This window comes from Propithecus coquereli, unplaced genomic scaffold (assembly GCF_000956105.1).
Source record: "Propithecus coquereli isolate 6110/MARCELLA unplaced genomic scaffold, Pcoq_1.0 Scaffold119, whole genome shotgun sequence".
NCBI classification, from domain to species: Eukaryota; Metazoa; Chordata; class Mammalia; order Primates; family Indriidae; genus Propithecus; species Propithecus coquereli.
This window is the reverse complement of record NW_012135969.1, coordinates 5,795,060-5,811,176: the sequence shown is the minus strand read 5'-3', so window position 1 is coordinate 5,811,176 and position 16,117 is coordinate 5,795,060. Positions and strand designations below refer to the sequence as shown.

The following is a 16,117-nucleotide window of genomic DNA, read 5'->3' as shown; positions in this document are numbered from 1 at the left end:
CCGTAGTACCTACCAGAGGTCAAGAGACAAAAGTTTCTTTGCGTGTGTTTTCTGCTGGCTCAGGACAGCATGCGGACACCAAAACCACAGTTTGGAGAGGAGGCAGGAAGCAGGAAGAGGTCCTGGGGCAACCTGAGGATGCGGAGTTCAGGGCTTTAAGGGACGGGAAGGACGGGGGAGGAGAGAGGAAGATGAGAAATGGGGAAAGGATCGCTGGGGTGTGGGCGCAGGGCGCAGAGGGCGGGAGGGGAGAGTGGGGAGCGCGCAGGAGGAGGGGGCCGCGAGGCAGGGAAAGCCACGCACGCGGGCGCGGCGGCGGCCCGGGGCCGGGCGGGCCGGGCGGGCGCGGAGGCGGGGCGGCGCGCGGGCGGGCGGCGCTGTCAGTGCGAGGCGGCGAGCGGAATGCAGCGGCCGGAGGCCTGGCCACGTCCGCAGCCGGGGGAGGGGGCCGCGGCGGCCCAGGCTGGTGGCCCGGCGCTGCCCGCCCGAGCGGGGGAGCCCTCGGGGCTGCGGGTACGGAGCGGGAGGGCGCGGGGGTCTCGAGCGGCGGGAGCTGGGCGGGGACGCAGCGGGGGAAGGGGAACAACTAACTCAGAACTCTCGCGCCCGGCGGCTGGGAACTTTGTGCCACCCGCGACCAGCCCCAGGGAGGGGGCCGTGGCCCAGGACAAGGGAGAAAAAGTTCATCCCGGCGCCGACTGGCGAGGAGGCCTGTCCAGAGTCCGGCTGCGCAGGGCTGGAGTTCTGGGTCCGTTTGGAGCAGGGTGGGGGTGGGCTGAGATTCCGCTGGGAGGGGTGAGGGGTGGCGTGTCCGCCCCGGACTCGAGCTAGCGTCGCCGGTGGGTGATGGGCATGTTTCTGGAGCCCACCCGGGCCAGGGGCCTGGGGCGCGCTGAGAATATGGGTTCAGCCGGCTCAGCTGGAAGGAGGAGGCTCGGCCTGCTGTCCCCCCGGCCCAGGTTCTGTGATACACTCTGACTCGGGCTCTGGAGCAGTCAGTGCATGACAGAACTTGGGCCCGGAAGGACCTTCTGCACCCAACGGGCACAGGGCCCATCCCGGCCTGCAGTGGAACATCTGCCTGGGAGTGGAGTGGGCACTGGAGTTGGCCCATATGGCACAGGGTTGGGTGGGAGCCAGCTGTGGACCTTTGGGACTGGGGTTGCTGGAGCCTGAGGATGTACTCCTAGGACCAGCAGATCCCACAGAGACAGGGTGTCCACCTTGAGTCAGGGGCCAAACGGAGCTTCCTTCCTGATGTCAGTTGCAGGAACCTTCCCTCTACACCATCAAGGCTGTTTTCATCCTAGACAATGACGGGCGCAGGCTGCTGGCCAAGGTAACCTCCCTCCCCACCCTGAGGGGCCCTGAAGAAACAGTGCTACAGCCCCCAAAACAGAGGTCCACGCAGGTGACACTCCCATCTCAGGAGGGACTCCACTGTGATCTCTGTGATTCAGAGCAGCCCAGCTTAGACACTCGGAGGTCATTCTGTCCATCCTCCTGCTTGTCAAGCTGCTGGCCCCTGAAAGGGGGGGATCTTCTCTCTTTCTACTCATGTTCCCCGATGTCATCTCATCCCCCTTCCACTGGCCAGCATGGGAACCACAATGAACTGTGGTAGGACCGTAGCATCTAAATCAGCTATGAAATGCATTATAGATTTTCTGTTTGTTTGGAGCTGAAACTTTTTTGTCTTCATGACATTCAAATGAGCGTGTTCACCACAGCAGGCCAGGACGGAGACCGCTAACTTGCCTGCAGATTTAGTACTAAGTGGCAAAATCCACATCCAGAAAATTGAAAGCTGAGCCGACCACCCTTTGCCCCTGCAGATGGCCAGAGGTGGCTCAGCAATGCCAGAGGCTCCAAGGCCTCCTCCCAGTAGGACCCATGGAAGTTATAGATTAAGAAACTGAGTCAGAGAGAGAGGCTCACCAAACCCGGACAAAAAGCATTGATTTAGTTATGGAATATGTGCCAGGAACTTTTCTTTAGATATTTAATCTTCACCATGATGCTATCTGAAGTCAGACTTCCTTGGTGTTGAATCCCAGCTTTGGCCTCTCAATTGTAAGGTGCTGGGGACTTCCTCATGCCCCAGTTTCCTCATCTGTATAATGGGGATGATAAGTAGCTGTTGCCATGATTGTTATTGTTGTTTAGGAAGGACTCCTGGCTTTGCCATCTTCTCTGTAGACTCAGGTTGGTGTAGAAATAGTGTGACCTAGTGAACACCCCAATCCTTAGCACCTTGTACATCTGCTGAATGTAAAAGAGCCTCCAAGAAACCAGCAGGGACTCCAAAAGCAGGCATTAATATTTCTCTATGTTTTGGGACTTTCTTTGCTTAGACTGTGTTTATAGGGAAATAGTGAGCAGAAAGGCCTAGAGGGCCACAGGGGGGAGATAAACACAGCAACAGGGTCCTGCTTGGCCAGCACCCACTGTTCCCTGCACCCATCCAGGGAGGAGCAAGGCCCTGTGGATGGCCATGGCCCCTTCTCCTTCCCTTTCTCCTAGTATTATGATGACACATTCCCCTCCACGAAGGAGCAGATGATCTTCGAGAAAAATGTCTTCAACAAGACCAGCCGGACTGAGAGTAAGTGTCTGCCTCTTCCTCTACTAGAATTCTAGAACACACACCATCATCTTCTCCATCTGGACACATCTGTCCGTGTTGGTCTTACACACCCACAGGCCATCCCCCTTTTTTCAAAGGTTCTTCTTCCTCTCCTTCCCAGCTGTCCTCTACTCCCTTCCTCCAGGGAACCTCTACTCCCCATCATTCACGACCCCTGCTCACCAGCTCACCCAGACCTCTCTCCCAGCTGGGAGGCCAGCTGTGCTGTGGTTCCCTCACCAACTTGGATCTTGTTCCAAGACATTGCACATGCTGGGAGAGTGGGCGGGAGGTCGACTGGTCAACACCTGGGTTTGTTGACTCCTCAGAATATGGCAGTTCTTAGACATAGAGCAGCTGGTGGGGAAAAGGACACAGAGCAGCCTAATGGTAGTGTCCCTAGTGCTGGTTTGTCCAAGCTTTCCTTTGACAGGGAAGAAGAAAATAGAAGGAGAGGTGCAGAGCAGGAGACAGGGAGGAGGGGCCAGGGTGGGACCAGGCAGAGTGGCCAGAACTAAAACTCCCCTCCACTTCTAGGTGAGATTGCATTTTTCGGGGGCATGACCATCGTCTACAAGAGCAGCATTGACCTCTTCCTGTATGTGGTGGGCTCGTCCCATGAGAATGAGGTGAATTCAGGAGGTTGGGGTAACAAGGAGGGTCTGTCCATGGGGGAGTGGCTTGGAATCTGGGGTGGAGGCTGAGATCTGGAGGCTCACCATTGGCACCCCTCCTTCTAGGCTCCAAGGAGTAGGGGGGCAGTCAGAATGGTTCTTTCTGGGACAACACATATCCCCGATGCCCCTTAGGTTCCTTGGGAACCAGAAATGAAGTCATCACCCCCTCTGCAGGGAGCCTTTGTTTCCTTCTTGAACATAACTAGAGAAGGGTACACTCAATGTCCCCCAGTGGAGCACTCCAGTGTTTCCCAGCCCAGACACAGGGAAGTTCCTGCCAAGGTCAAACTGCAGTCTCCAGCCCAGGCCTCTCTGAAAAGGGAGAACTGCCCTCCGCTGGCCACATAGGTGGGATTTGAGGGCTTTGTTTGGCCTTCTCAACTGCAAGCGCTCTCTTCTCCTCCTCCTGTATTTGCCCATCCCAGCTGATGCTCATGTCTGTTCTCACCTGCCTGTTTGAGTCTCTGAACCACATGTTAAGGTGAGTGAACTTCTCTGCCCTCCAAGGCCCCCTCCCTATGGCCTTGATGCATCTCAGAGGTAAGGTCCTTCCTCCTGCTTTTCTCCTGAAGTCCCCACAAGAGTAAGATAGTCCAGTCCCAACAAAAGTTCGCTGTCAACACAATTAACCACAGCAGAGATATAGCATCTAAGCTGCTTATGGAAATGCATCAGGGGTCCTGTGGTGGGCGCGGTGGTGTCAATGCCTAAGGCATGGGAGGTTGGGCAGGTGGGGTTCCTGGCAGCAGACCCGCCCCGTGCTCAGGAAGGGCATGCACAGGTTCTGCGCTCACTGCCCTTCACCTTCTCCTTCCCAGCTCTTGTATGGGGTTGGGGTGAGTGAGGCCGTCTCTGGAGAGAGAAGGTCCCCCTCACCTAGGCAGACACTCGGTTCCTCCTGGCCACGCAGAGGCTCAGGAGTTCGTGTTTACCTTCAGGAAGAACGTGGAAAAGCGCTGGTTGCTGGAGAACATGGATGGAGCCTTCTTGGTGCTGGATGAGATTGTGGATGGCGGGTGAGGAGGGGGCGGAGATAAGAGGGGATGGTCAGGGACAGTCACAGCGAGGGGTGCCTTTGGAGGGTCATCAGCTCCAGATGGCACCCCCAGCACACTGCGAGGGGCTCTCTGGCCAACTTCTCCCTCCCTTCCCCCAGCACATTGCCAGTGATCCCATCCCCCAGCCCTTACCCTTACACCTGGCTCGTGAGGATGGAGGTTGATTTCAATGTCAGTCAAAGTCAACCTGATGTCCAACTGTGGAGGACTGTTAAATAGGCAGGGCTTGGGGGCAATCCGGTTTGACCTCCTGTGCACTGGCACACACGCTGGCCCTCTCTGGAAGGACTTCAGAGTCACCTTTCACTCTTAGAGCTCAATTCCAACACCAGCTTGATGCTTGACTTGGGCCAGTTACCCATTCTCCCCAAGCCTCACACTCCCCATCTTTAAAATGCAAATGAAGACCGGGCCTGTGGCTCACGCCTGTAATCCTAGCACTCTGGGAGGCTGAGGCAGGCGGATCCTTTGAGCTCAGGAGTTCCAGACCAGCCTGAGCAAGAGACCCCGTTTCTACTAAAAAACCAGAAAGAAATTAGCTAGGCAACTAAAAATAGAAACAAAAAATTAGCTGGGCATGGTGGCGAGCACCTGTAGTCCCAGGTACTCAGAAGGCTGAGGCAGGAGGATCCCTTGAGCCTAGGAGTTTGAGGTTGCTGGGAGCCAGGCTGATGCCTAGCACTCTAGCTCAGGTGACAGAGTGAGACTCTGTCTCAAAAAAAAAACAAAAAACTTCTTGAGCATCTTAAAAGCATCTACATGCCTCTCATTACATCCATTTCATAGATTAGGAAACAGAGCCTCAGGGATTCAGGTGAGTGCCTGAGGTACATGGTACAGTCTCTGGAGAGAGAGGGTTGACCTCACCTAGCAGGGACTCGGTTCCACCCAGCCACAGGGAGGAACACACACAGCTAGGGAGTGCCAAGGCCAAGATTTAAAGTCATGTGCCTGGTTCTGGGGACTGTGTTCTTCCCATGGCACTGTACCACACTGCCTGGGGACAGGGGGTTCTGGGAGATGGGGTCCATGGAATGCCTCCCTCCCTCTGTGGCAATTAACTGCCTGCTCCTGCTGGGCCTTGCACAGATTTCTGGGACCCAAAAGTGAGTGGACTAAGACCAGATTTTGTGGAGCCAGAGGCATAATTTGGTGGCCTCTCTTGAAGGAAAATTTTACACACACGTACCAAATTACAAATACAAAATGAAGTGCAGGGCTTCAGGAGGCTCAGGCAAGAGAGGGTGCTGTAGCGTAAGCTTCACAAAGCTCCTTGTCTCTGCCTTTGAGGAGATCAGCGTCCTGCCAAGGAAAACCAGGGAAGCGACCCCTGAACTGGGGCCTTGGCCTGGGATGCTCTGTCTTTATGGATTTGAAACCTCTGGTTTGGGAGCCGGGGGCTGGGGGCGCTTAGCCCAGGGAAGGCACCCGGAAGAGGCTTCTAAGAAATGTTTGTCATTTCCAGCAATTTGGTAAAAAAAGAAAAAACTAAGCTTCTGCCCTGGAGGAGCCTCACCGGGTAAGGAGGGGCGCTCAGATCCTGTCACCTCTGTCCCTTACTCCCCATGCACCCCGCACACCCCCCAGTGCCCATGAAACAGCGCCCACTAGCTGAGAAAAAGCCTCAATATTTGGGTCAATCAAAAGGGAAGGTGAAAAAAAAAACTAAAAAAAAATTTTCAAAAAGAAAAACGTTTTAAAAAAGGAGGAAGACAGACTCTGATTTTTGGAGTTCCATTTCTTTCATGTTCAGCATGACCCTACAGCATAAAATACTAGTGAAGTAAGACAAGGATCCCTTCCTTCCCTGTGTCTCAGTCTTTTCACAGGGAACCCATCCCTAGACCAGGGGTGATGTGAGCTTTGAAGAGCTCATTCTAGACTGGACTGCTCTCACACAGTCTCAAAGTGTCTGCCCGGGGATGAGCAAGCGTGTGGACCACCAGGCTGAAGCACTGAAGAATCAGAGCTGAGGGCCTCGGTGGAGAGGGACAGTTCCGACTTGAGGACTGCTGGTGGGAAGGGACCCTGGAAGGGGACGTGTTGCAGGATGCATTGAAGAGGTTCAGCAGAGAGAGGAGGTGGAGGGGAGAGCCATGTCACAACTTTCTTCCTGGTTTTTCTCTCATTTTGTAGCGTGATTCTGGAGAGTGACCCCCAGCAAGTGATCCAGAAAGTGAATTTTAGGGTAAGGGCCTTTCTGCATGCGCCCCTCCCTCCCGTCTCCTCCAGGCTGCCCTTCCTGTCCTCCCCACGTCCTGTCCTTCCTGGGCTGAGATGTTCCATGGAAGCCCAAGCTCCTCTGGCAGAAGCCAGCCGCTGGGTCGATGCACTTGTTAGGGTTGGGGTGGGTGGGCAGCAGTCGTGGGGGGATGTCAGTTAGTAAAGGAGATCTTCCCATCCTCTCCCCCTGTAGGAGCACAAGTACCTTACCACTTTCCCTAGTAGGAAGCACAGACTGGGGAAATAAATCCTCAAAGAGAAACCAGGTGGCTGCCTTGGCCTTGAGGTTGGCAGGGAGGGGGTGCAGAGAGAATCTCCCTGCCTAGTTTGGCTTTCTTGTGTGAAAGAAACCTTTTTTCCTATCTGTATGTGCCACAACTGGGTCCCAGGGGCCTTGACTTCCAAATGACAGGCTGCGGGACTTCTACTAACTAGTGACACAGCTGCAGTTCTGGGTCACTCTAACCACTGCTCCACCTCACCCCCAAGCCCCTTTCCTTCACCTCCCTGGCCCAGTGAGCTCGCCCTGGCCTGACCTCCCTCCCCGACTCTGCTTCCTCACAGGCAGATGATGGCGGCTTGACTGAGCAGAGTGTGGCCCAGGTAGGACCCTACATCTGCCTTGGCCAGAAATGGGCTAGAGGGATAAGGAGAGCAGAGCATCCCCAGGGACCCAGGGGGGCTATCGGGCTGAGAGATGAGGGGTGCTAGAGGGGTGAGGTGGTGACAGGCCATCTTTTGGAGAGACTCACTGGAGACTTCCTGTCTCTCCCAGGTAGGGGGAACTGACACTAACTGATGGGTGGGCATGTTACCATTAGCCCAACCTGGGATGAACTGCCCACTCTGGAGATTGGTGGGTCACTCGTCCCCCCAAAAAATCTGGGGGCCTGGGCCCCTGATGCCCCAAAACCTGGAAAGAGTGCCCAATAGAAGTTTGCCTCCAGACCCCATCCTCACCATTTAGGGTCCACACTGGGATTATTATGGCACCCTCAAACCCACTGTAGGATCTAACTTGCCCTACACATCATTTACCACCTTGCCCCTGAGTGACCTGGCTGTGGAAAAGCCCACCCTTGCCACACCCCTGCGTGGTCCTATCTGGCGGTGCCTGTGGAGCCAGGGGCCGGGGGAGGTTCCTGGATCTGAGGCCCAGTCAGTTCCCCAGCTGCACAGACCTCCTGCTGGGAGGGCCAACTGTCTTGATTTCTGCTCTGTCTGCCCACAGGTCTCTCTGCTCAGACTAATCCTCCTTGCATGGAACTTCCTGCCCTGGCACTAACTTCCTCCTGCCATGGTGGCCCTGCCGAGACAGGCCTGTGCCATCCCAGGGGTGGTGCCCACTTTCCTGCACTGCCCTCGGTGCTTACCCTGCCTCGCCCTCCCCTCTGACTCCCTGTGTCTCCTCATACCCTGCTGGAACGACTGCAGGCATGCATCAGTTTTCAGGGCAGAAAGAGGTTAGGGAGCAGTGAGCAGCAGATAATGGCACAGGTGCTCGTGTGAGTCATCTCAGGGTACATTTCCACCTTACCACCTAAAGCTGGGTGACTTAGGGCAACTTACTCAACCTCTCTGGGCCTCACATAACAACAGGTCCCTCCTCATAGAGTTATTATGAGAATTAGATGAGCCAATGTATGGCAAGCTCTTAGGACAGCTCCTAGCAAGTCATACATGCTCAATAAATAACCATCACTATTTTTCCAAAGGGGGAAAGAATGAAGACATAGCATGTTTTATGGAATTCTTGAGTAAAAACCAAGAAAGCTGCAAGTAGCCAATGGGGGATAAAAATGAAGAGAACGTTAGATTCCAGCTAGGAGAATCAGGGGAACCCCAGGCTAAGCTGTCCCCAAGCGAGGAGGCAGGGACATACACACTGTGGGGTGGACCTTCGAAAGGGAATGAGGCTTCCTGGCTGAAGGGACAGTCTGAGGGATTGTGTGAACACTGGGCTGAGACTGTTCCCTAGGCATAGTGTGGGAGTGCACGCAGCTAGGAGCAGGTGTCCCGAGACAGGGTCTGGCTGGCCACCTTTTGCCAGCTGTGCCACATCAGCAGCAGGTTGGGGTGGGGTGTTGAGGACAAACTGCCAGCCAAGGCCAGAGCTAGGAGTTTGCTGTCATGTCCGAATACAGGAAGTGTCAGGCCTGGGCCCTGCCTCTGCCTGGACGTGGCACTGTGGGTGGGAACTCGCATGGCATGGCGTGGGAGAGACTGGGGCGCTGCCACACCCACGGCTGCCCATGCAGGAACCAGAGGGTTGGGCGGGCTCGAGTCTGAGGTGGGAGCTAGCTGCAGCCAGTTTGGCCTGTGCCCATTTAAACCAGGCAGAGACACGCTGCCGCCACCTAGTGACCGGGGCTTGCAGGGGCGCTTGGGGAAGGTGGGCAGTGGACCTCCTCATCACTGCGTGTTAAGGCATCTGACATGCCCCTCAATTCTCTTTCTCAACCTCCGCCACCCCACCCCAGGTTCTTCAGTCTGCCAAGGAACAAATTAAATGGTCGTTACTGAAATGAAGGCTGTGAACTGAAGGCTCCCTCCTCCCCAGACCATTTCCTCACTCCTGGTAAAAGCCTGAAGACCCCAGGGGTCAGGAGAGACCCCTCTGCATCCCCAGGCCTCGCACAGAATTGGCTCCTGAGGCCTCCGGCCAGGCATTCTGAGAGGGAAAGGTTTGGCCCCAGCACTGAGTCACCCGTTCTCACTGCCTGGCCTTAACTCAGACCTTAGGCATTCCTGGCCCCAGGGCCCTAATAAACCTGCTTTTGTCTCCTGCCAAGGGTCTCTTCTCTCTTGGCCCTGGATGTGTGCGTGTTCAGATAAAGGCTCCTCTTCGGGATCTCCAGTGCTGGGGTGGGGCATATGCCCCTAGCTGTGTGATTGTAGAAAGGGGTGGGTCACGGGAAAGGGGACCATTTAACACAGTGAGGGGGTGCGACGCTTATGCTGTGGGGCCCCCTATGTGTCGGGGAGGGCCGGGTATGGCCGTGTGACAGGGCAAGACTAAAGTGGGAGGTAGGGCGCATACTGCCGGGAAAAGGAGAGCAAAAGATGGTACCCCTACTTTGTGCGTGCCGCACACATATTATGGCTCCGCTGGGATTCCTTGAGTCATGTTTTCCATTCCTAGCCTCCAGAAAGGAAGGGAGTAAGGCTTCCTCTGAACAAAATGAGGAACAGCATGGCTGTTTTCCTTGGCATGCCTGGGATCAAGGAATTCCTATCCTGGCATATGCCCTGGGCACGCTGCGAGCTTGCCATGGCTCGGCCCCGATGCTGGGAGCGAGGAAGACGGGCCAGCTCCCACCGTGCATGTGCGTCCAGAGCACCCAGTGCGCTCCAGAGGGGGTGAAGAATTGCAGGTCCGGAGGGAAAGGAGGGCAGAGGGGATCCCAGGGACAAACGGAAAGGAGGGAGACGCGACTTCCCCTCTCTGCTGCCGTCCCCAAACCTCGGATTTCCCACTTTCTTTCTCTGACGCGTACACTTTCCGCGTCCCCTTACGTACTATGGCGAGCCTGTCTACCTTCGCGTCCCGGGACAGCTCGTTTCCCTCGATCCTTTGGGGACTGCAGCGGCCGGCTCACGTCCCGCCCCGGGCCCGCCTCGCCCAGGCGCCGAGCACCGCGGGAAACCCCGCCCCAGGACGGCATCCGCGATCCTTTAGCGCCACCTTCAGGGGAAGACGGGAAACGCGCTCCCAGCGGATCGGCTCCCCTGATTAACTCCGCCCCCAGGGCGGGACCGACCCAGGCTCCAGTGTTCTCCGCAGGTCTCCAACAACGGCAACAAGGCGTTGTCGTAGCAACCAGCATGCGTGACCTGCCCCGCGAGTTCCGCGCTAGCAGGGGTACTGGAATTTCCGCCAGCTGCTACTGTAAGAAAGCGGCGAGCCATGGGTGTTAAGAGATGTTGTCCCTGAGGTCACCACGTCCTACATTATGAAACTCTTTTAAGATTGGATATCTATAATGGCCTTGACTATTTCTGTAATTAGAGAAAATGACAACGATATACTTATGTAAACATATACATTGTAAGCGCTGAGTGCATAACCCATTCCAGTATACAATGCAAAATGGCAACTCAGAAAGTGGGGGATAAAAAAGTATACAGTTAACTACTGTGGCGCAGGCCAGTGTGGCGACGAGACAGAAATTCTCCAGAAATATTTTGGAAAATATGCAACCACACCCAGTGCTTGGCTCCATCCTCCGTCCCTAAGCGACCGCAAGGACGGGAGGGGCAAACGCGCTTCCTAGCAACCCTGTGGCGCCCGCCCTGGCCCCGCCATTCCAGTTGTGCAGGGACCGGAATGGGAAGGGACAGGCAGGAGCCCGGCGTTTCGCGCAAACCCGCCCTTCCAACCCAGTGAATTACGCGATGCTCCCCCCATTTCACCGAGGGGAAGACCGAGGCTCTGAAAGGTTAAAGTGTTTGTGGCAGCTTCCGCAGAGGCCCGCGTGGGAAACTGCTGGGGACAGGTGGCTTTCCGGTGCCCCCGCCCTAGGGCCGTCCGAACCCCTCGCCCTCACAGGAACTGTACAGGGTTAAAAGGAATGAGCCGGGGGTGGGGCGCCGGGCACGGCAATGCAGAAAGTAACCAGAAAGGTGTCCTCGCCCGCTGTGGCTAAAGGGACTGTGGGGAGGGAGGCTGTTGCAAAGCAGCCGGCCCAGGCCCGCGGCGCGGAGAGAACAGCGCGGAGGCCGCGCAGAACCACAGGAGGACCCGAGGAGGGCCGGCAGGGAGGGACGCTGCCCTTTCCCACGGACCCCAAGTTTGCAGGCATGGCCTTATGGGGTCTGAAGTGGAGACCCCGCTGGGGATGGAGGGCCGCGGGCCGCTCGGTGCCCCCAGCCCCCTCTTGGCGCCCGCAGCCCAGCGGAGCCGCCAGGATGGCTGGCCTGGCCGGCCGCCCGGAGCTCTGCCCGCTGGCTCCGGCTTCCCCCAGACGGCCTCATTAGCTCAGCCACAGGCCGGAGCTGGCGGGCGCAGAGCGGAGCGCCGAGGACTGGGTTTCTGGAAGGGCAGTCGGCGGTTCCGTGGGGGGGGCGGCCGCGGGGGCGTGCCTTCCCGTCTCCTCCCGCCCCAGGGCCTCTCTCCGTCTTCCTGCATCCCTCCTTCTTGCCCTCCGGGGGCCACCCTGCGGGCCCCGAGTGTATGCGAGAAAGGGGGCCTCGGGACGCCCTGTTCCTCCGGCTGAACTGGCAGCAGCCCACGTCTGAAACCGAGACCCCAGGGGCCAGGGCCTAGCCAGAGGGCGCGCACAGAAACACTGGCCCCGGGGCTCTGGCGCGGGACGGGATACTAGAACGCGCAGACCTGCCTGGGGACACCGAGGTAGCGCGGCCTGGCCCCGGAACCCCTTTATGCCACCTGGAGAGAGTCACCCGCTCTGCGGCTCGGCGCGCCCCCTGCCTTCGGCGATTGGCTGGCAGGACGGCAGGGCTGGTCGGATTGGCTCGCGCCCAGACGTGATGGACGGCTCCCGCTGACGGGACGGGGACTGGGCGGGGCTCCTCGCAGAGCGGCACGGATTGGTGGAGGCGGGGCCCGCCAGGCCTGGGAGTGGGGACGCGGGTGATCACGCAGGAGACGGCCCGAAGCTCAAACTTTCGGTGTCCTCAAGCCCCACGCCCCTTTGAAACGCTACTATTTCTAGAAAAAGAAATGTTACCTCTGAACTCGCAGTAACTCTGGAACCTGATGTAGGCAATGTCGAATAATTTTCTCAAAGCAGGTTGGGCACAGCCCTCCATACCCGCCCTTTCCTTCCAACCTGGGTCTCACCCATTCAACAATATTTGCCTGTTGATTCATTCATTCAGATACTCCAGTGTTTGCCATGGGCCAGGCACTAGGGAAAGAAAGTGAGAGATTTACTCGAAACACATAGTGTTTAATAAGAAAAAGAAAAGAAAATGAGAGAGACTGATTAGACGTGGCAGCGGGGTGGGAGTGGTGGGTTGAAAGGAGAGAAGGGATCTGAGAGATATTTCAAGGTAGAAATACCTTTAAAAATCAAACGGTGTTTCATATCTTGATCTTAATAGTGTTAAAAATTCACAGAGCTTACGCTTAAGATGTGTGCTCTTTCCTATAGGGAAGTCATACTTCGATAAAAAAGAAAAAGAAATTAATCAATTGGCTGGCAAATTATATTCTAGCATCAACATTTGTGTGGTTCTCATCTGTTTCCCAGTCTCTTTCTCTGGAGAACTGGGAAGCATCTTAGATGAAGATCCAAAGAAATGAGAGTGTGAAACACATGAACGCTTTGTACTGTTCATATAGATGAATGCCATCCCTCAAAATGTACTCTTTGGTAAGAAAAGCAGTATGGATAATAATAATAATAAAGAAAAGGCTGGGCATGGTGGCTTGTGCCAGTAAGTAATCCCAGCACTTCAGTAGTTGGAGGTGGGAGGATCACTTGAGGCCATGAGTTGAGACCAACCTGGGCAATGTAGCAAGACCCCGTCTCTACAACAACAAAATAAAATAACTTCTCTTTTGGAACAAATTCTTTCAACAGACATTGACTAAATGGGTATTCTGAGCCAGGCACCTTGCTGGGGGTTAGGTGGGAGCTTCTAAAATGAATTGGCAGATAGTTCCCAAAGCAAGGAGATTACAACTAGGCTGGAACAAAGATGTGTATGCAGATAAGGAAATTATAAACAATTCACAGAAGAGATGGTGTATTACCCCGTATGTAAAGGAAGAAGAAGAGGAAAGAAACTCTCCAAAGGGAGCAACAGCGTAAGCCAAGAAAAGAGGTATAGAATCTCTGTTTTGTTTAAGGAGATGCTGGCAGGCAAATATAGTTGGAAAGGTGTGTGTCTGAGAGGAGCGTGTAGACACCTGAGGCTTCTTCCTAGAGAGGTTGCAACTGGATCACAGTGGGCAATGAATGCCATGCTGATGAACAACTGCCATTTACTGAGATTACTACTCTGTACGCCTTAGAATTAACATTGTCAGGTGGGCCTGGTGGCACGTGCCTGTAATCCTAGCTACTCGTGAGGCTGAGGCAAGAAGATCACTTGAGCCCAGGAGTTTAAATCCTGGGCAATATAGTGAGACTCCATCTCAAAAAAAGAAAAATAACGACATGTCCTCAAAACCACAAAACCATCTAACAAAGTGGATCAAAGTGATATTGTTAGGATTTTTTTTTTTTTTTTTTTTGCAAATGAGGAAACTGAGGGCCTGAGGCACAGAGGTGAGATTTAAACCCATGCTGGTCTGACTCCATTGCCCACTGCTCTTCTCCCCAACCACAGAAGTAATGACTTTGACTTCTATTCTGAAGGTAATAGGGACCCACTGAAGATTTTCAATCAGTTAAGTGGTATCAGCTCTGTGTTTTGAGGGACGAACTCTGCCAGCAACATTGCACATGGATTGAAGAAGGGAATAGGAATCTGGAGTCAGTTCATGACCCGCAGAAGGAAATCTTTTCATTACAGTCACTTCTCATTTTTTATCTAAAACAGTACCATCCAGCTTGATTGCTGATTTTGCTTACAAAAAGCAAATCTACTCTCAGAGTTTGAAGAGTTGGTGCTTTTGGATTCATTCAGATAATTGCAGGCAATCATTCCAAAAGAGGACTTCCAAAGAGACCACTTTGTCAGGGACAATGATTTGGACATTTAGGTTCTGAAAAGTATGTTTAAAAATAATAAATAGCCCAGGAAACAAAGCAAGACCTTGTCTCAGAAATAAATACATAAATAAATCCACTGTATATTTCGTATATTTAGTGCCCTCTTATCACTCTCACATACCCCCACTCGGAAAATAGACACACACACACCCCTCAAATGAAAGAAAAAGAAGTAGCAAGAAAGATCTGATTTCATTTGAGCAGATCCATGATTTCACTTTATTCAGACACCTAATCTTTTTTTTTCTTTAAAAAGATGGGGGTCTTGCTATGTTGCCCAAGCTGGATTCGAACTCCTGGACTCAAGTGATTCTCCCACTCAGTCTCCTGAGTAGCTAAGACTACAGGCATGTGCCACTGCACCCAGCTTAGACACCTGATTTTTAAAACATTGAAAATATGTATTTTATTCTCATGGCTGCCAATGAATCCTCATCTAAAAAAATTTGAGGATAGAAGAAAACTCTGGAAGTCATGAAGCCTCTGCTTCCAGACAACAGCTTCTCAGTGAGTGACAGGGGCTCTCTGGGGTGAGGACTCAGGCTCTGGATGGAATGATTGGAATAGATTGGCCTCAGCTGCTTCTGCGTCTGGGTGAGTTAGGGACCATCCCCACTACTTCGGAGCGTCCAGCCCTGTGTTCAGAAGGTTGGAAGGTTCTTGAAACATTCCCTCCTAAGGGGTGGCTGGGAAAGTCCGGAATTCAGAACTTGGTTTGGGGGAAGCAGATAAAATAAAAACTTCTGAGACCAAAAAATATCTCAGCGTTCTCCAGAAAGTGGCAAGAAGAATCAGTTCTCACAGGTTTGTCCAGAAGATGGCGCTGTAAGACAAGCCCCACTTTCATCCTTCTTAGCCTGGCTGGGATCAAGGGCGGGACTATAGAAGGGCCTGCAGGAACCAGACCTAGCAGACATCTCTACCCCCTATTGGGCAGGAGTTATCTCACCGTGTTGAGCTCTGGAGTTCATTCCTAGAAATCCCCTAGACCACAGAGGAGAATCTTGGGGGTTCCCATATCAGAGCTGTGAGCACCTTGGTAGGAAGGAAAAGGCAAGAGACCGTAGGAACCTGGGACGGCAATTGTCCTGAGAAAAGAGCGCCCCTGATCAGGAAACACTGTCAAGGAAAATAGACCTTCCCTTCCGACCCTGGCGTAGCTGGGAGGTTAGGGAAGGGGGCTGAGGGGCTGGTGCACTGAACAAATGTATGCTCTGAGGTGGGAACAAGACAGTGGGTGATTCTGGGAGAGCAAGCTAGAGACCTTCAGATGAGGGACGTGAAGCTCAAAGAGTGACTTACCCAATGTCACACAGCTAACATGTGACAGAACTGGGACAAAATGAGGTTTTCTGGAACCCCACCTGGCTATCTCTGCTTAACTACCTATGTATTCTGCAGAGCATGAGAATGAGAATCTAGGATTCATAAATAGAATTCCTTTGACCAGTATCTTCCTAGGCAATTAAAAAAAAAAGCAGAGCTTTTGACCCAAAACCCCAATTCACATGTTTCTTTGCATATTTTTAATCAGCTTTATCGAGGTATAATTTACATACAGTACATCCATTTTTAATTTGAATAAATTTGTCCATTTTAAGTCTACACTGCAATGAGTATTGATTGTATGTAGATACACCAACTTCAATAGAGTTGTTTTTTTTTTTGAGAAAGAGTCTCACTCTGTTGCCCGGGGTAGAGTGCCGTGGCGTCATCATAGCTCACAGCAACCTCGAACTCCTGGGCTCAAGCGATCCTTCTGCCTTAGCCTCCCGAGTAGCTGGGACTACAGGCATGTGCCACCATGCCCGGCTAATTTTTTCTATATATATATTTTTAGTTGTCCAG

The 16,117-nt window shown here is 53.8% G+C and overlaps 1 protein-coding gene across 1 annotated transcript; it reads left to right on the top strand.

Moving 5' to 3' along the window:
• Positions 1 to 379: 379 nt before the first annotated feature.
• Positions 380 to 9,375, top strand: COPZ2 (coatomer protein complex, subunit zeta 2). The gene is made up of 9 exons (XM_012660112.1): positions 380 to 513; positions 1,265 to 1,339; positions 2,524 to 2,605; positions 3,164 to 3,255; positions 3,729 to 3,784; positions 4,242 to 4,319; positions 6,498 to 6,549; positions 7,149 to 7,187; positions 9,065 to 9,375. The coding sequence occupies exons 1-9, from the start codon at positions 403 to 405 to the stop codon at positions 9,110 to 9,112; spliced, it is 633 nt and encodes a 210-aa protein (XP_012515566.1). The 5' UTR covers positions 380 to 402; the 3' UTR covers positions 9,113 to 9,375.
• The last annotated feature ends 6,742 nt before the right edge of the window (positions 9,376 to 16,117 follow it).